The sequence below is a fragment of the Felis catus genome, chromosome B3 (assembly GCF_018350175.1).
Source record: "Felis catus isolate Fca126 chromosome B3, F.catus_Fca126_mat1.0, whole genome shotgun sequence".
NCBI classification, from domain to species: domain Eukaryota; kingdom Metazoa; phylum Chordata; class Mammalia; order Carnivora; family Felidae; genus Felis; species Felis catus.
In genome coordinates, this window is record NC_058373.1 from 113,113,373 (window position 1) to 113,133,590 (window position 20,218).

The window sequence follows — 20,218 nt, forward strand, 5'->3', positions numbered from 1 at the left end:
GGACAAAAAAAAAAAAAAAAAAAAAAAAAAAAGGCGATGCCCGGATGTTGAGGCCTCGCCCCCTCCACCCCCGAACCGCCCCTCACTTCCGGTTCGCCTCCTAGCCCCTCCCCCTCCCCCTCCCAGGAGGCTGAGTAAGGCTTTGCACGCGCGAGGTGAAAGAACAGGGGAGGAGTACACTCCTTCTCTTCCTCCACTTTTCGTCTTTGGTCACAGCGCCACCTCATGGTTGACAGAAGCTTTGAGAGAGACTTAATTCTTCAAGGACAAGGAATCAGAGTCCTACCAGTTCCCTGCGCCTTGAAGGTTACTTAACGAAAACGACAGATAATCGAGAAAACATACTTTTCAGGTCCTCCTATGATCTACTTTCTTCCTTTTCTTCGGAGGACCTAGACTCTATGATCAGTGAGGAAGAGGGACCGCTGTTCTACTGGCGCATGCGCAATGCGAGGTGGTTCCGCATGCGCGGTGGGATAGAGCGAAGCGCACGCTGAGGTTCGGCTGCCGCTGCGGCTGGACTGTCTAATCTCTGCGATTAAAGAGCACGGCACGGGATCCCGGCGCGGGATTCACATACATACCTCAGGTGATTAGTCCCCCAGATCGGTTTCTTCAAGAACTCACTTTGGTTGTGTCGGTTGACTGGTGGTCGAGAGAGAGTAGGCCCTGGGCTAACACCCCTCCCTTTCCCGTTCCTGCGCGGGAAGTGTCCGACACCACCCGCCAGCGCCGGCTTGGTCGGCAGTGTTAACAGAGGTGTCATTATACGAGCGGAGGGATCTTGTGAAGGAAAGTGGGCCAAACGACTGTACACCTTCAATATACTGAAAGTGAGGGTACCTTGAGACGAGGGGGTGGCCTTGGGAAAACGCTGTGACACCCCCACGCCAGGACACTAAGAATGCCGCTCCCACCCCTTTTTTTTCCTTCCGCCGCAAGCAAATGCTACCTCTCAGTGGAAACCAGACCAGACACGTGAAGGGACCATTGGGGTGGTCCGTAACGTTGACAAGAGCTGGGTTAGAAAGATCCAAGAATAGTTTATTTGTCCGATAATTGATTTTTTTTAAATTGATGCTTATATTACTGTATCGCTTGACTTGTGCATTTTTACAGAATGAGTCACCCTTTGCATCGAAGCTAAAACATACTGTTGAAGAGTTCACTAATCTTAGTATCGGTTTGCCGTATTTCAGCACCAATGAGAAGAGAATTACACGCTGTGGCCTCACAGTTAAACATAACTAAAAAGATAAGGGAATTTTAGGGTTAAATGCGTATTCAGCCTCAGGTCCCCTTTATTATCCCCTAAACTTAGGCTACTTTGTTTCTTGGAGAAAAGTTGTAGCAGAGAAGTCCTGGTTTTTCTCCCGATTGAAGTTGTTCAAGGAAAAAAACTTGTGATTATGTGTCTTTCAACAGTGTGTGAATTATATAGAGCTTTACTACTGAGTTGATCTAATGCCAAGTGACAGTTACTGATTTTAAGATCTCACAAAGACACACAGTAATATTTGTAGGAATCAGGGCTTCCTATTTCAACTACAGTGAAATAGTTTAAAAGCTTATTTGTGTAGCACTTCTAGAAACTACCATTCAGAGAGCGTTACTGGTGACAGAGAGAGACAAAATTACCGTGAATTGTCTCTGTCACATAACACACTTCACTTTGGAAAGGAATGTGGACGTCCTGGATCTATTATGGTTACTTGACCATGCACTGGTATAAGGAGTCCTACCTACCATTTGACCAGGCACAAGGTATTTGAAATTGGCTTGGAGTTCAGTTAATACATTTTGAAAGGTGGATATTCAGCATTGAAGAACACATACCATATTGCAGTATTCTGACGTACTGAGATTCTGTGGGTTAAAGGTATTCTGGATTTACTATGCGAAGTCTTGGTTTTAGTTCCTGTTCCAGTACCTTTTAAGTATTTATCCTTGAGGAAGTCATTTAATATTTCTGTTCCTTGGTTCCCTGGAACCCTGCTTCACTGTACTCCTTTCCTAGTACCCCATATTGCAATTGATATGCTTACCAGTTTGTTTCCCACTCTATAATTGACTTCCTTAGGTAAGAATCTTTAAGTGTTAGTAGTACTTAGTACATAGTAGATACTGCGAAAATAATTGTTTAACGAATTAAGTTACAAAATACAAAAAAAATTCCTCCTTTGCCTTTTATCGTCATTATTTGTATAGCACAGTACACTTTGCAGATTTACATATATTTTAATCTAGTTTGATACACTCCACAAACCTGCAAGGTCCATGACACAGACTAGAAACTACAGTTTAATGTGAATACATTTCCTAAGCAACAACAGGTAGTAGGTAGGAGAGCAAGGGCTGAAACCCATGTCTAGAGCTATTTTGTACTTACTGGCTATTCTTTGTGTTGAATAACATACCATCAGCTGTGTTCTTTTTTTTTTTTTTTTTTTACTTTGTGTATTGTAAAGAGACTGGTACCTCCTAGAACAGTAGCATTCATCTCTCCCATCAGGATTCTTTTACAGTATTGCTTGTATTCTTTAATTATCAAATTAAGCCTTGATTCCCCAGAATTATCAGCTTTACTATTTGCATAAATTTGGTAAGTAAATGTGGTTAGCCTCTATTAAATCTCTTAAAACTGTTTCACACATTCTGTGACATCATTTACTTTGATACCCAGTTTGAGACTTTTCTAGCTCTCAAATTTTAGTGCTTTACATACAGCTATTTGACAACAGCTGTCCAAAAGGAAAAAAAAAAAAGCCATTTAAGAATGAAACCACCAGCTCAGCTGTTTCTTGCTGGGTAATTCTGGCCATTGAATGTCTACTTCCCTTTATTTGCTAAATCCCTATTTTGTCAAGCTACAAGAGAACTACATTTTGGCCCTATTATTAATATGCCACTTTATTTTTGTTGTTAAACAGGATAGATTGGTACTAAAAGTTTGCATTAGTCTATGATCTATGATTCAGCAATGAATATGTATATTGCATTTTTTAAAGATGCTTCTGATATATCTATCAGTAATACTGAGAGAATATATAGCCTGATGAATCAGAGCACAGACTATGGATCCAGACTTCATAGGTTCAAATTCTGACTATCAGTTGTTAGCAGTATATGACAGAACAAGTTGCTTAGCCTGTTTGAATTTCTTCATTTATAATATAGAACTAGGGGGAGAGTGGTACTCAGGCAGTAGCCAATACCTATAGGTGGTAGATGTAAAAATCAGTGGGAAGCCACTGTGCAGATACATGTGGATGCAATTAGTTCTCAAACTGAACTGCAGCAGAACTCTGGTGTTCTGTGGGCTGGATGTGGTTGGTCTGTCTTTACGATCAAGTAATGGCAGCCTTATTGCCCAATTAGGAAAAAAATAAGTAAATGAATTTTCACACATTTTTCGTAGGCCTTTAGATCCTATTACTGCCTGTTTTCTGAACTTTGACAATAGTAAATTGGTTAAGGTTAGTAGAAAAACATGAAAATCAACTGTGATTCATTTTAGAGCTTTCTTTTAAAAATACGTTCCTGTGCATGGTATAATTTCAGTCTTGTGGGTCATAAAAGGAGTGGTGCTGAAAGTAGGTTGGGTAGATCAAAGGGAATAGTTTTAAATATATTTAATGCTTGGTGGTTGGGACGCCTGGGTGGCTCAGTTGGTTGAGCATCCTTCTCTTGATTTCACTTGGGTCATGATCCCAGGGTCGTGGGATCAAGCCTTCTGTTGGGCTACGCTGAGCATAGAGCCTGCTCAGGATTTTCTGTCTCTCGCTCTCCCTCTCTTCCCTATTCTCACGCGTGTGCTCCCCCCAAAATAAAAAATAAAAATAAATAAATATATTTAGTGCTTGGAGTTTAAGAGATGCTTGAACTTTATAGTAATGGAGTTCTATAAAGCTATTCTCAAGATTGGGTATACCTATTCGATAGAAGTAAAGTGTTTAGTTGTATTTAGTTATATTTATTTTTTTGTTAATAAGTTTTTGGTCTTTGTCGTAACATGATACTGTGAGTTTGGCTAGACTAAATGATAGGGTATATTGTTTGATATATGGTGAGGGCTGTGGTTTAAGTAGTGGGAAGATTCTTCCCTTTATGTGGGTGGTAGTATATAAAGTCTTAGCTGACTTGGAGAATGAGTAGCTTTGGTTTTGTTGATAGGTTTATAGTAGTAGTGATGCTTCCCATCATCTGTTATTTCTTAAAGTGGTGGTATTTAAAATAGTGTTTCAAGGTGTACCTTTAATCCTTAAGTCTCAGAGTACTTCATAGATGGTCATTAGTTTTTATGATTCCTCTAAAACTGATGTCAGAGAATCACTCAAGCCCTACAAAAATGTGGAGCAACGTAAAAATTAAAGCTTCGTTCCTGAATATCCGTTTTCTGGTACCATTTAAGAAGTTTGAAGAGTTGAGAAGACTAATCATTTCTTCCAGTGGCAAGATGTGGAAAATTGACATTTCTTTATTTTGACCTTAACTGAACACTCACTTGATTCTTTTGTTTAAAATGCAGAATGCCGGGTCTAAGTTGTAGATTTTATCAACACAAATTTCCTGAGGTGGAAGATGTAGTGATGGTGAACGTAAGGTCCATTGCTGAAATGGGGGCTTATGTCAGCTTGCTGGAATACAACAATATTGAAGGCATGATTCTTCTTAGTGAGTTGTCCAGAAGGCGTATCCGTTCTATAAACAAACTCATCAGAATTGGCAGGAATGAATGTGTGGTAGTCATTAGAGTGGACAAAGAAAAAGGTAAGTGGGAAAAATATCTAAAATACTTATTTTGGATTTAAAAATGTTTTATTTTAGTTTTTCTTTTTAATTGCTGGCTGCTGTAAAAACAAAACAAAAACATCTCCTTTTATGCTTAAATTCTTTTTACATACAGAGTTGTTAGAGAAGGATGCCAATTAGCCATCTAAGTAAGACTTCTTAAGTTAGTAGTGGCTTAATTAGCACATCCCAGGACTAGTTTTTGTGGGTGAAATGACTTTTATTCCCAGAGGTTACAGGATCTTGGTAGTTGACTCATTTTGGCTAAACTCAGAAGAGATAGGATAAGTAAACCAGAGTACTAGTTCATTTAGATTTGTAAGATGCTTTTTTCCTGATTTAAAGCTAAATTTGCAGTGAGATTATTGGATGAACGTGGAAATGGGGCAAAGGTACAGTGGATTTTAGGAACATTTTATATAAGCTTTGAAAAAGCAATATGCTGCAAACACACACCCAAAACCCAGTATTCTGTATCTCTTCAGTTATCAGAATGTTTGTGACTCCCCCAAAATCATGTGGGAGATTTCAGATAGTGCTGAATGTGTATTCATTTTTTTACTTGTCCCCTTTTTTCTGGACTCCATGTAAATCTTCACCTTTGTGAACACATTTTTTTCTAGACACAGTGTACAATACCATTAAGTAAGTTTGGGGTTCAACTTCCTTAAAATAATTGGTTATAATTGTCTCACTATAATTTATTAGGTGTTAGTTTTACATAGTAGTTACCGTCATTGCTTAAAAGACCAATCACCTTGATTGAACTTGTCTTTTTGAATACCTCAGCCATCTAGTTAATTGTGACACTTCTGCAAGTGATTGGTTTTATACATAACTGACATTTTTTTTTCTCTGATTATATTCGTAGGTGATAAACTTTAGAGACATTTTGTCATCCCTTAGGTAGTGACTACCACTTAGCATATTGATTATTATATATGTTTTGGTAGGGCTTAACTTCTAGAACCCCCTATTATTAAACTACTAAAGACAAATTATACCTTAAACTTGTGTTAAGTCTTCATATCACTGCCCCACTAGGACTTAAAATGGTGTCTTGTCTAGTATTTTATTTTCTATCATAGAAAATATATACACAAGAAGGAATCAAATATATTTTCAGTTGCAATCAGAAAAAAGTGAAAAGGTATACTTAAGTACAGTAGATGTAAAAGTATTTTCATAGCAGCACTGTTTGCACAGTGTTAATTAAAAACAAGAAACAATCAAAATCATGGTTAAATAAATTGTAACATTCATGCAGCGCAACTTTGTACAGGCAACTTTGTACGGAATGAGATCTCAGTGTTCTGATATGGAAAGATCCTAGAGTAAGATACAAGCAAAGTACAGAAGATCCTATAGAGGGCATCCACTTCTGATATTGGAGGATTAGGTTCTGTTGGACAAATGTTCCAATGTAACAGTTAAACAGTGAAAAGCTGTGAGCAAATATATATATTTAAAAAAAAAAGTGCCTAAAGATGTTGGGAGCAACCAAAGGCAGGCCAAAACTGAAGGTAGGTCAACCCTTGGAAGAGAGGAACTGCACTGGATAAGTTTTACAGTTGTTTGTCTGAGTGCATGCCATAGAGAGCTTCCAGCAGGGCAGCTAAAATTCTAGTGGAAAGTCTATAGTGTTTCAATGGCTTGAGAATCAGATGAGAGTTCTGGACAACCACAACATTTGGAAGGTAGTGATGAGGATTAGAGAAAGGACCAACTCAAGGAGAGCCCCTTAGTTTAAATTACAAATCCTCAAATCTCTGCCTGAACCCTGAACCAGTAACGTATAGGATGGGGTACAGCCCCATGAGGGGCAACAGGGTAAAAATCTAAACAGATTTTGGTTGCTTTCCACCTGGGGAAACAGAGCTTTAATATTTGAATTCAGACAAGTTTTGCTTACTAAAACAAAAAATCAGTATCAAGAGGAACATAAAGGAACTCAGAGTCTCTGGCACATATTATTCACGATGTCCAAAATTGCTAAACATTTCAGAAAACAGGAGAGAAAAGGCAGTCAGTCAGTGGAGACCAACCCAGAGGTGACCTTAATATTGGAGTTGACAGACAAGGACTTTAAAGCAGATGTTGTTAACTGCTCAAGAATATTGGGAAAATAAGCTTGTAATGAATGAAAAAAATGAAATCTCAGAGAAATTAGAAACTCTCACAAAGAACTAAATACAAATTCTAAAATTAAAAGTTTAATATCTAAACAACTCACTGGGCTAACAGCATAGATGGCAGAAGGCTCAAGTCAAACTTGCAGGGAGTTCATTTAAAAGAGCCAATTTTGGGGCGCCTGGGTGGCTCAGTCGGTTAAGCATCCGACTTCGGCTCAGGTCATGATCTTGCAGTTTGTGAGTTTAAGCCCGGTGTCAGGCTCTGTGCTGACAGCTAGGAGCCTGGAGCCTGCTTCAGATTCTGTGTCTCCTGTCTCTGCTCCTCCCCCACTTGTGCTTTGTCTCTCACTATCAAAAAATAAATAGGGGCACCTGGGTGGCTCAGTCAGCTGAGCGTCTGGCTTTGGCTCAGGTCATGATCTCACGGTTGGTGAGTTCAAGCCCCGCGTCAGGCTCTGGGCTGACAGCTCGGAGCCTGGAGCCTGCTTCGGATTCTGTGTCTCCCTCTCTCTCTGCTCCTCCCCTGCTCACACGCTGTCTCTCTCTCAAAAATAAATAAAGATTAAAATAATAATAATATGTGGCTATTTCAATAAATAAATAAATGTAAAAGAACCAATCTGAAGAACAGAGCAGGAAAAAAAAAATGTGTCAAATATTAAAAGCTCTATTCCAAAAGAAGAGAGAGAAAGGGCAGAAAATATATTTGAGGAAATAGTTGTCAAAAGTTTCCTGTATTAACTGAAAAAAACATCTACAACCTGGAGAAGCTTGGCAAACCTCAAGCAGGATAAATACTAATAAGACCACATCTAGGCATGTTAAACCATTGAAAAACAGAGATAGGGAAAATCTTGAAAGTAGCCAAAAGAAAACGACTCATGATTTACGGGGGAATAGTAATATGAATTAGTATGGTATTACTGAAAATAGTGGCTGTCTGAGCATTGAATGACTGACCATTTAAAGCACTGAAAGAAAAATTGTCAACCCAGAATTCTATATTTTAAGAAAATATTCAATAGTGAAGACCAAAAATGATGACATTTTTGGGTAAATAGAAACTTAAGAGGATGTATTACCTCATAAATCTCCATTATAAGAAACAATAAAGGAAGTTGTGCAGGCCGATGAGGTGTGAGGCCTGACATAGGAAATATGTGGGTAAATGTAAAAGACTATTTTTCTCTTAAATTCTTCAAAATACATTTAAGTGCTTGTCTTGTTATATACCCATGGGATTTTAATTTATGGATGTGATTGACAACATGAAGAGGCCAGTGCTGTGGCCACATCATGCCATGTAGGGCCACCATGAGGAAGCACCAGTTTTGGTCAGGAGACAGAAGGAGCATCAAGAATACAGAAAATATAGATAATACAATTGACCTTGTGATGATGGATGCCAAAAAGACAAGTATAGAGAATCTTTTGACTAACTTTCATTTGGGTAATTGAAAGTATTAGTTAGTTCCCTCTACTAAAGTGATGCAGAGTATGCAGTTACATGATACAAGTGCCTTCTGAAAACAGAAATCTCTCATCTTATATTTCTTATGCAGCATTTTATTGATAATAATTTTAGTGGGAAATAAGTGTAGATATGCCAACCAAACAACAATTTATCACAGTGCTAAGCTTTTTTTCAAATTTTTCTCATACAGGATATATTGATTTGTCAAAAAGAAGAGTTTCTCCAGAGGAAGCAATCAAATGTGAAGATAAATTCACCAAATCCAAAACTGTAAGTTTGATATTTGAGTGAAATTAGTTCACTATTTAATATGTTTAATAATCAGCATGTAATATTATAGGCAGGAAAAAAAAACCCCTGAATTTTCTGTAACTGTGTTTCCATTTACAACTATGAGTTGAGAAGAATAATTTGAAGTCTTAATTTCAAAAGAGTTATGACTGCAGTGTTTTATCTGGTGGTGGTACTACCTTAAGGCATTGCTTATGGTTTGCTATTCTATAATGAGTATATTGGATGTTAGTGTTTTTAAGTTATTTTAGGTTAAATTAACTATGGGTGATTTCAGTAGTTCCTGGCTTTAAACCCTGTTTGGGGTTATTCGAGACAACCAGCTATTGTATGTTAAGAATAAGCAAGGGTCGGGGCATCTAGGTCGCTCGGCCAGTTGAGCATCTGATTCTTGATTTCAGCTTAGGTCATGATCCCAGAGTCGTGGGATCAAGCCCCAAGTTGGGCTCCATGCTGAAAGTGGAGCCTGCTTAAGATTCTCTCTCCCTCTGGCCTTCCCCCACCCCCCACTTGCACTCCCTCCTTCTCTAAAATAAAATGAAAGGGGCACCTGGGTGGCTCAGTCAAGCATCCAACTTCAGCTCAGGCATGATTTCATGGTTCGTGAGTTCAAGCCCCGTATTGGGCTCTGACAGCTCAGATGGAGCCTTGAGGCTGCTTCAGTTTCTGTGTCTCCCTCTCTCTCTGCCCCTCACCTGCTTGTTCTCTCTCTCTCCCTCCCCCCTCCCCCTCTCTCCCCCCTCCCCCTCCCTCCCCCCTCCCCCTCTCTCCCTCTCTCCCTCTCTCCCTCTCTCCCCCTCTCCCCCTCTCCCCCTCTCCCCCCCTCTCCCCCCCTCCCCCCTCTCCCCCCTTTCCCCCCCTCTCCCCCCCCTCCCCCCTCTCCCCCCCCTCTCTCCCCCTCTCTCCCCCTCTCCCCCTCTCCCCCTCTCCCTCTCTCCCCCTCTCCCTCTCTCCCCCTCTCCCTCTCTCCCCCTCTCCCTCTCTCCCCCTTTGTCCCTCTCTCCCTTTCTCCCTCTCTCCCTGTCTCCTCCCTCTCCCTCTCTCTCTCTCTCAAAAGAAGTAAGCATTAAAAATAAAATAAAAAAAGAATAAGCAAGGGTTTGTGAATCCAGGAAAGCAAGGCAGGCCGGGGCCTGTTACTAGTTCCCCTCCCCCACTTTGCTAGGGTTCTTTTCTGTTTCATTTTCTAATTTCTGCTGAAATTCCCTACTTCTGTGCAGTAAGCCTTAATTAAGCAAGAACAGTCATTTTTTTCATTCTTTATCTTCTGTCTATATTTTTCTCTTCTCTGGTCCCATATAGATTATCCTTTATTCTCTAGGTCTTAGGTTCTTAATGGCACTGTTTCCATTGTTTCTGTTTTCTTTTTCTTTTGTTCTCTCTCTCTCTTGTGTGTTTTTGTCCTCAAGGTAAAATGCCAAGAAAACAATGCTTTAAATGAAGAGATTTTTGGAATCTTGATTAACCCCAATAAATAAGAGAATACAAATCTAAACAACCAAAAGACCATTATCCAAACCTTTCCTTTTGTTTTACTGATCTGTTTACTATTACAGCAGTATGGTTTACACATTAGTAAAATCACAATCAGTGAAAACACAGTCAGTAAAATCCCTTCTTAATAATCTGATGACCTGGGGCACCTAGGTGGCTCAGTCTGACTTTGGCTCAGGTCATGGTCTCCCAGTTCTGGAGTTGAAGCCCTGCGTCAGGCTCTGTACTAACAGCTTGGAGCCTGGAGCCTGCTTCAGATTCTCTGTCTCCTGCTCTTTCAGCTCTTCCCTTGTTTGTGTGCTCAAGCACATGGTGTGTGTGTGTGTGTGTGTGTGTGTGTGTGTGTGTGTGTGTGTGTGTCTCTCTCTCTCTCAAAAATAAATAAACTTTTAAAAAACAAGTAAGTAAATTAAAAAATAATAATAATCTGAGGCCCTTGCCATTCAAAATGTAGTCTCTAGGGGCACCTGGGTGGCTCAGTCGGTTGAGTGTCTGACTTTCGCTCAGGTCATGATCTCATGGGCTCTGTGCTGACAGCTCAGAGCCTCGAGCCTGCTTCGGATTCTGTGTCTCCCTCTCTCTCTGTCCCTCCCCTCATGCTCTGTCTCTCTTAGTCTCTCAATAATAAATAAACATTAAAGACATTTTTTAAAATAAAAACAAAACAAAAAAACCAAAATGTAGTTTCTGGACCAGCAGCTTTGACATCACCTGACCACTTAATGCAGTATTTCAAGTCCCACTAAGTTTGATAAGCTCCACTCTAGGAAACTTTCACTTTGTTTTGTCCCCTTAGAATATTGTAAAATGAGTATGTTAGTAGATCTTATCAGGATGATAAGGTGAAATAGGCAATGTTAGTACCTCTCCTCAGTTTTCATATGTAATATGAAAACCTCTTTTCTTGTCTTTAAGCCCTTTTATTTTTAGGAAATTAGAAAAAGGGTTTGGCAGCAGTGAGTGGGAGGTAGGTAGGATTGAAGGATAACTGTTAAAATGATAACAGAGCAGAAAAATATTAAAATCTCAATTCTGGTTCCATGCTATCATATGGAGTAGTAATAATAGCTTGCACTTGCATAAGAGGATTTGTATAATTTATAAATTTTGTACATTTGTACAATATTTTCCATTTATACTGTGCTGCATTTGGATATATTTGACCTGTGTGAGAGCTCACTGCTGTAACAAGGAGAGATGTTAGTAGTTCCTTCTTCCAGAAGAGGAAACAAATTCAGAGAGGTTAATTAGTCCCAGAGTCAACTCATAGTCTGGGTCTTAGGACACTAAATTACATCCTGTTTCTACTTGTTATACCTACTTGAGTTAACTACTATTGGAAAGCCAATATTTCTCTATGAAAAAAGAACTTGTATGTTGATCTTTTGTTAAGAAGTTATTGTAGTCTAATTAACCAAGGTTTTATATGCTGTCTACTGAAATATAAAAATACCTATTTTTTAATAGCTCTCTTGAATCTTTGAATTGTTGAACTCTTCATTTTGTTTCTAGGTTTACAGTATTCTTCGTCATGTTGCTGAGGTGTTAGAGTACACCAAGGACGAGCAGCTGGAGAGCCTGTTCCAGAGGACTGCCTGGGTCTTTGATGACAAATACAAGAGACCCGGATACGGTGCCTATGATGCATTTAAGCATGCAGTCTCGTAAGAACATCTTCTTGGCTCTGTTTCTACCTTGATACCACAGCTGTGCTAGGTCTAGCACATGGGTTGAGAGCCTGACATGTAATAAAAGCACAACATCCACGTATTCTGTCCTTGCCAAATTTAGGTTAAAACATTTCAGTTATAAAAGGCCCATAATATGGGCCAATCCTATATAACCAAGCATCTGTAATTTTGTACACCATAGTTTTTGTAAACCATATGGTTTCACATTATCCGCTTACACGTTTTCCCCTCCTAGTTTTGTTATTCTGGTTAACTTCAGGTCCAGTGTAAATGTCTCATCTATAACAGTAACCTTATTTTCTGTACTTTAGTTCCTTTGACCTTCAGCCCATGCCACTTAAGCCAGTTTTCATATGGCCTCACCCTGGGTCTTATTATCACCAGAATTTGCTGTGTTTCCAAAGCCTGTAATTCATACATTCTGTTCTTTTAGCACAGCTTCCTGTCCTTCCAGCTCCCCCATAGTTAGCTCTACTCTGTGTCTTCCTAATTCTTTTGCCAGTCTATGATTCCAGACCTTTTTTTTCCTCCCTGTCTTTTCACCCTTTCCTGCCTTCTCTTTCTTATTCAGCATAGACATACCATGGTCCATCATTCCAACAACTTTCTTGCCAATGTCATGAGCTTTTGCCCTGTTTTTCCTTCTGTTACATCCAGCCTTGGATCGATGTTCCTGCCTTCTCTACACTTGTAGACTACTGGGTGCTGCTAGGAAAAACCACAGTCTTGCAGGTTGGTGCCACTGCATACTCATGGTCTCCAACCTCAGCTGCGCCTTCACTGCTGCCTCACATTCTCTCTGCTCTTTGTCAGTTCTTCTCCCATTCTTAGAGTGGCTATTTTAGAGCTTTTCCACACTCTCCATCAGATACCCAGTCCCCTCCCCCTTCCCTCCCTCCAACTGGTATGTTTCACTACCTATTTTATAAAGACAATATAAGCCATTGCACAGGATCTCCTGTACTCCTTCCACTATCTCAGCAAACTTCTCCCTCCCATCCATCATTACCTCCTGTGCTGGAATTCATATCCTTCCTGCTCTCAAACTAATCTTACCACCTGTGCACAGCTACTGCTCAGGGATCTCTTTTTATTCATTATTCTCTCTTTTGGGTTTTCAGCCTTTATCTTTGTTGGTTTTGCTCCATTAGTATAAAAATATGCTCTACCTTCTCCCATTTATACTAAAAGCAAACTTCTTTACTACCTTCCTCTATTTTCTCCTGTAGCAAGTATCGTATCCTTTCTAATAGCCAGACTCCTTCACTTTTGTGTACTTCCTGTCTCTCCTTCTGCACCTCCTACTCTTTCCCAAATGTTAATGCCCCACAAGCAGCCTCACCACTACACCAAGGTTAATTTCCCAGCCTTTGTGCTGCCAAAGGATATTGGTCCCCTCAGCTCTCAGAATGGCCAAGTAAGACCTGGGACTGTTAGACTCGCCAGCAAGCCAATTCATCTGGGGCTCCAAATCCCTTACAGTCCCCCTGGTCCCCCCATCTGACTTTTTTCTTCATATTACGTTGTGGGAAAGGTAAGAAGAATAGTTAGAATAGCTAACATTTATATATGCCTCACAACAACCTGTGGTATAAGTGCTGTTATTATCCCAGTCTTACAGGTGAGAAAATTGAAGCAGAGATTAAATAATTTGTCCATGTGCACAGAGCTAGCAAGTGGTAGAGCCCCGATTCAGACCTAGATACTGGCTCCATATGGAGCTTATGCTATTAACCATTAAGCACTGTGGTATATTTCTTTCCTCCCTGATTTCAGTCCTGCATCCGTCAGCCAGTACATTTCATAATTTGGTGTGCTGTCATCTTCCAGTCCTGGCTTAGCTCTCTCACTTCCACCTCCAGCACCCCCTCCATTACTGCTCGGCATTGGTATATGTTGTCTTTCCTTTTCCCTAACATTCTTTTGTTTCATCAGCCATGGAGTGACCACATTTAAAGATAATTCTATGCCACATGTGCTTCATATTTTTTTCTTTTAATTAAGAAATAAAATTTCTGAGATAGTTGGAAACCATATTTTACCCTTCCCAACCCATTCCCCTCGTAAGTGGTAACTACTATAATTAGTATGCATCATTGTTATTTACATTTTTATAGTTTTATTACATACATATCTGTAAAGTACATATAGAATTTTTGTATTTAAAAATATTTCTTATTCATGTAAACTGAAAAACAAAATTTATTGTCATTGCAGATCTCTGTACCTTACGGTTTTACTTATAAGGCTGTTAAGAGCAAGATTCTCGAAATTGATAGATATGTGCCTACTTCATATTAATTTTTATACAGTATTTCGAGAATATACTTTATTCCTCTATTAAGAGATATAAGGTCACACACACACCCTTATCCCATATTTTTGAATAGTGCTATTAAGAATATACATGTACATTTCTCTATGTTTGGGAGTTTCTGAGGTATACACATAGCAGTAGAGTTGTTGGCTCATAGGACTGATTACACACATCTTTAAATTGACTCAGTTTTGTCAAAATATTCTCCGAATTGGTTCTACAATTTATATTTCCTCTAGCAGATGTATGAGCGTTCCTATTTCTCTTTATCCTCACCAACATTTGGTATATATCTCAGATTGTTTTCCCTTTTGCCAAACTGATAGGTGTAATAGTATCTTGTTGTGGTTTGCGTTTTACTGGTTGTTGGTGAAGTTAACAGTTTTCCTGTGCTTACTGCTGCTTCTGTGAAACATCTGTTCATCTTATTGCTCATTTTCTGATGGTTTGTCTTGTTACATTTTGTAGGCAGTATTAGCTGAATGAAAGTTCCCTCCACCCAAATTCTTTTGCTTTTCATTCCCGAACCCCTGCTGTTTAGGCCTGATGCTTGCTCATGCCATTTCTACTTTAATACTTTATAACTTTCTTACAACACTTCTACCTTTGCTTTTTAAAGTCCTACCATCCTTTTAGTCATTCAGTTTTTTCATTTGTTCATGTTCCGCAACCATGCTGGTGACTAAGACCCTGGTCCCTGCCTTGTGGCACTCAGAAGGGTCGGGTGAAATGCCACGTTAGTCCATGCAGCCCTTCCTGAGCCCACTGACTGAAAGTAATCCCTTCCTCTACTGATTCCCAAGGATGCACTTTTATTTTTAAATTTGCTTGTATGTTTTTGTTCTTTTCAGGCTCCTTGAAACAGAGACTGCTAATTACATGAAAATGCTTAATTATTGTGGGATGCCAGATGTTTTAGAAGACATTTTAAATTCCTTGTTTTAGCCAGATCTCTAAAATTTTTCTTTACATAGTAATCAGTTAGGTGTTTTCTATTTGTCATAATTGTCCTAAGTGCTTTACTTGCACTCTCATTTAATACCACAGTCCAGTGACTGGGTGAATGAGTTTTCATCCTCATTTTACAAGTTTCGAAACTGAGGTCTGGAAGGGCCCCGAAACACCATTATTAAAGTGCAGAGCTAAGATTTGAACTCAGTCTTGACACTAAAGCCTGTGCTCTTAAACATTCTGTGGTACTGTGTTTGATGTCAGTTATTAGTAAAGTAACTTTGATCTTTTATGTTTGTGTGTGTGTTTTGTTTTGCTTTAATTAGAGACCCATCTATTTTGGATAGTTTAGATTTGAATGAAGATGAACGGGGAGTACTTATTAACAATATTAATAGGCGTTTGACACCACAAGCTGTCAAAATTCGAGCAGGTAAGTGATTATTTAAATGTTTAAAATACGTTGCATAAATTAAAAAGTTGTTAAATGATGAGACTTACCAAAGAATATTTTGCTATATCAACATCTATAAATTTTTCTAAATGTCTATTTCTTATAACAAGAAAAGTTGAAGAAATTATTTTTGCTTCTACTGAATCATAAAATGTATATATTGACACAAGGGAAAACTGTCATATATGCATTCAATGAACATTAAGTTAGCCCCTTTTTTTTAAAGGGGGGGTGTAATTTTGTTTTAGAAAATAACTTTAAAATATTCTAATAGTACAGTAATATCCTTTTATGCCTGCAGATTAACCACTGTTAATATAGTTTGGAGTATATTCTTTCAGACATTTTTCCTACACATATACGCTGTATAGGAATATATGCTATTTACATTCATAGATTTTTTTGTTTTTTACAAAGATGGGATCATACTATGAAAAATTTTCCTCAACTAGCATGGTTGCCTTTCCATGCAAAACATGGGACTATTTCTCATTTTTTTTAATGGCTTGGTGTGATATTTTTAATGTTTGTTGACAGAGAGAGAGAGAGAGACAGAGTGCGAGTAAGGCAGGGGCAGAGAGAGGGAGACACAGAATCTGAAGCAGGCTCCAGGCTCTGAGCTGTCAGCACAGAGCCCGACTCAGGCCTTAAACTCATGAACTATGAGATCATGACCTGAGCTGAAGTCGGGATGCTCAACCGATTGAGCCACCCAGGCGCCCCAGCTAGGTGTGATATTTTATAGAACAGTAAAACCAGTATAAACCAGTCTTCTCTTGATGGACATTTATCTTCTGCCAGTTTTTTCACTGTGAGAAAAAAGTATTACAAATTAGCATGCTTGTAACATAGACACTTACCCAGTTATATGAGTGTTCTGTTAGGCAAACTCCAAGAAGTGCAATTGCTGGGTCAGGGTATGCAATTTCTAAACTGTTCTAAGCAACTTGCAGTTATTGTTTCATTCAGCCTTTATCACACTCCTCCTCCTCTCCACTTGACAAATAAGGAACTGAGGCATAGAGATGTTGGAATCATGATTTTAACCCAGGCATAGGCAGAAATCAAGGTGTTTGTTGAATTTCTCTCCTTTATAGTCATCATTCAGGGGCTTGATGTGGAGGAGAAGATATCATTTCACTGCATATTCAGATTTTATAATTATGAAAGTTAACATACAGGGTTATTTCTATACTGAAAGGATTATGAAAGCTTTCATAAGTGTTTGAGTGCTAGTGTATCTGCCACATCTCTGATTTTTAAGCCTTTCAGTACTTTTTTGCATTATTTGGTGTACATTTTTCAATTTCTGTACTTTTAGATATTGAAGTGGCTTGTTATGGTTATGAAGGCATTGATGCTGTAAAAGAAGCCCTGAGAGCAGGTTTGAATTGTTCTACAGAAACCATGCCCATCAAGGTGAGTAATGTTTTCTCTCTCCCTGCTAAAATACCAACCTAAACCAAATCAGATTCTTTTTATGATCATGTTTCATAACAGGTGTCGGGCAGAGTGGTTCTTGGTGCTGTTGTCTAAAGGATGCTACTGCTACTGTCACAGTGGATAAAGATTTCTATTGGTATTTAGTGCCAGGGGGCCGGCTGTGCTAAACCTCCTTTATAATATAAAGAGTTGCTACGGGGCATCTGGGTGGCTCAGTCAGTTAAGCGTCCAGCTTCAGCTCAGGTCATGATCTTGTGGCTCGTGAGTTTGAGCCCCGCATTGGGCTGTCTGCTGTTAGCACAGAGCCTGCTTCAGATCCTCTGTTCCCCCTCATTTTCTCTGCTCCTCCTCTGCTGGCTGTCTCTTCTCTTCTCTCAAAAAAAAAAAAAAAAAAAAAAAAAAAAAAAAAAAAGAATTGCTGTGCCCATAATGCCCATAGGATCTTGAAAAGGATAACATATTCTCATATTCACACATCTTTTAGGAGTTTTGGTCTGAATCTTCTAAGCAGTACAATTAACCAGATGGTTGTTATTCAGAATCTTAGATTTTCTTCTGTCAGTTTAGTTTAGAACCAAATAAGAATTTTTGTTGCTTTTAGAAACAAATTATCCATTGTTCTGATGATGGCTGTAGTTATTTTAGCCACCAAAGAGGGAGAAGTCTTAATTGTATATATTGTCTTTCAGTGGACTGTTTACATTGGATTATATCACTGTATCAACTAGTTTTTGCTGCATTAACAAACCAGCCCCAATTGCTGATTTACAGAATTAGAAATTAAGTTTTAGGGTGATTTGTTAAGGCAGCAGATTAGCAAAAAAGTTCTCAAACATGCTGATGGTTTTGTGTTGTATTGTTATGTTCATAATTGATTTTTTTCTTCTTTCTTAGATTAATCTAATAGCTCCTCCTAGATATGTGATGACAACAACAACCCTGGAGAGAACAGAAGGCCTCTCTGTCCTCAATCAAGCTATGGCTGTTATAAAAGAAAAGATTGAGGAAAAGAGGGGTGTCTTCAATGTCCAAATGGAGGTAAGGTCTATACTGTTTTTGCCTTGTTCTTAAAATATATAAGAAATTTAGGGGTGCCCAGCTGGCTCAGTCAGTAGAGTATGCAACTCTTGATCTTGGGGTCATGAGTTCAAATCTCACCTTGGGGTTAGAGATTACTTAGATACATACATATGTATGTATGTACATACATACGGAATTTAAATCTCTAAATGATTTGCATTCTAAAATACTTAATCACTGCCTTTTAAAACATGAGATACATCTAGGATTATAATTCCGCTAAGCATAAAATAATCATTGACTCAGAGGGCCCTTAAAGGGGCTTTTTAGAAGTAAATGAGAACTGTCACTCATTTAGAAGTAAATGAGAACTATGATGGTTATTCAGGAGTAAGGTCACTGATGGATGTTGGGTTTATCCCCCCAAAAGAGAAAAAAAATAGACAATAAAAATGAGTGGTTATTGTCAGAATTTAATGTGGAAGGCTTAAAATTTGATCTAAGGATTAGGAACAAGAGTAATATTTTCTTCATCTCAACAAGAATGAAACCTAATTAGAAAAAAATGGTAAGTAATTTATTTTAAACCCAGAGGATGCATTTTTATAAGACATCTTATGGGTTTGAAAGATACAGCCACCGAGATGATTTTCATATTTTTCAGTTTTGGCTTATAAAAATGATAGAAGGGAATATTTTCTTTTAATACACATTTCTTTTCCCCATACTCTCACTCTTTTACATTTCTCCCATTATTTATCTAATGGAATTTATTAATGATGCAGCAGCACTCAAGAATGAACAGATGGCAGAGTTGGTGAAGGAAAAGTATTTTTTTAAGAGTTAAAATACTAGACAATAAGAGTATTAAAGTTGAATTCGTATACTGTTTAACCATCTCACTTTGAAATTATGCCTCTGCTTCCACAGCCTAAAGTGGTCACAGATACAGATGAGACCGAACTTGCAAGGCAGCTTGAGAGGCTTGAGAGAGAGAATGCAGAAGTGGATGGAGACGATGATGCAGAAGAAATGGAAGCCAAAGCCGAAGATTAACTTTGTGGGAAACAGAGTCCAGTTTAAGGAACACAAAACAGCCCTTCCTGGCTGTAAACCCTAGACTGAAAGTTTTCCAGTATTGAAAACTTCAAAGCTGAATATTTTTTATTTCCAAGTATTTAAATGTTCCAACAGACCAAAATGTGAAATGCCCTCCTAAAAGTCAAAAAGTCAGCTGTTTTCACACAATAGCTCCAACATTCAGCATTTTTTAAGGGAGTGGGCCTAATTTCACTAGAGATAAATCTTTAAGAACATAAAATTGGGCTTGTGGTTTCCATTTCTGATGTCTCCAGATTGGCACCCCTTTGTAGTTCAGTGCCTCCATGAGATTTACAAGGGGGCACCCAAAGCAAATAGCCTCAACCTTTCTATATAAAATGTATCAAGCAAACATTAAATAAATTTCTGGGATATTTAACTATAGGCTTCTTCCTTCTTGTCACCAGTTAAAAGCATTATGATTACTAAGATCTTAATTCTATTATCTTCCTTTTAGTCTAGATGTAGAAGAAACAAGGGCAGGTGACCAAAGGATCTATACAGCGGATCCTTTCAAAGAAGGGTTTGGAGAAAATAATTTCTCAATTTTAACCACAGTTACAGTTGACTCTTAGGGAGAAAAAGCCTTAAAACACAATATAAAAATTACATAGGATGTGTGCCTTTTGCCAGTTTGAGACTGAGAATACATGGTATGAGGGAGAATTTATCACACTGGTTCTTGTTGGTGTACTAAGCTGCTCGCCCTGAGTTTGTAATTTAGGGTGGTAAAGTTTTGTTTGTTTTTAAAGATGCTGCCTTAGTTATTTTGAGTATCATTGCTCAGCTTTTGATTTTTTTTTTTCTCTCCCATTAAATCATTCACTAGGTGCCACCTAGAGCTTTAGTTCTTTATAACAAATAGGGATCTGATTGAACACAATTACAATTTTTCTATATTTCCATCATTTGTATGTTTAAGAGCTAATTGTTTTAAAGGTCTATGAATCTAAAGGTAAAGAAAGGTAAAGAAATTTCATAGATAACATAGTAACTTAGATACATATCTAAGTTACTATTTGAAGTTAAGTTACAGTAGCCAGGGTATAGAAAGTCTTG

The 20,218-nt window shown here is 38.5% G+C and overlaps 1 protein-coding gene across 1 annotated transcript; it reads left to right on the forward strand.

The window, feature by feature from the left end:
* Nucleotides 1–206: 206 nt before the first annotated feature.
* On the forward strand, nucleotides 207–19,538 carry EIF2S1 (eukaryotic translation initiation factor 2 subunit alpha). Its single transcript, XM_011283290.4, has 8 exons — nucleotides 207–589; nucleotides 4,529–4,770; nucleotides 8,588–8,667; nucleotides 11,695–11,846; nucleotides 15,468–15,574; nucleotides 16,917–17,014; nucleotides 17,933–18,076; nucleotides 18,989–19,538. Exons 2-8 carry the CDS (start codon nucleotides 4,530–4,532, stop codon nucleotides 19,112–19,114), a joined length of 948 nt encoding a protein of 315 aa, XP_011281592.1. The 5' UTR covers nucleotides 207–589; nucleotide 4,529; the 3' UTR covers nucleotides 19,115–19,538.
* Nucleotides 19,539–20,218: the final 680 nt, after the last annotated feature.

Bases quoted from the DNA above. Each gene is read 5' to 3' on its own strand.
- EIF2S1 (XM_011283290.4), top strand. From the start codon at position 4,530: ATGCCGGGTCTAAGTTGTAGATTTTATCAACACAAATTTCCTGAGGTG. The intron at 8,668-11,694 runs GTAAGTTTGATA...TTTTGTTTCTAG, and splicing joins AATTCACCAAATCCAAAACT to GTTTACAGTATTCTTCGTCA. The intron at 17,015-17,932 runs GTGAGTAATGTT...CTTCTTTCTTAG, and splicing joins CAGAAACCATGCCCATCAAG to ATTAATCTAATAGCTCCTCC.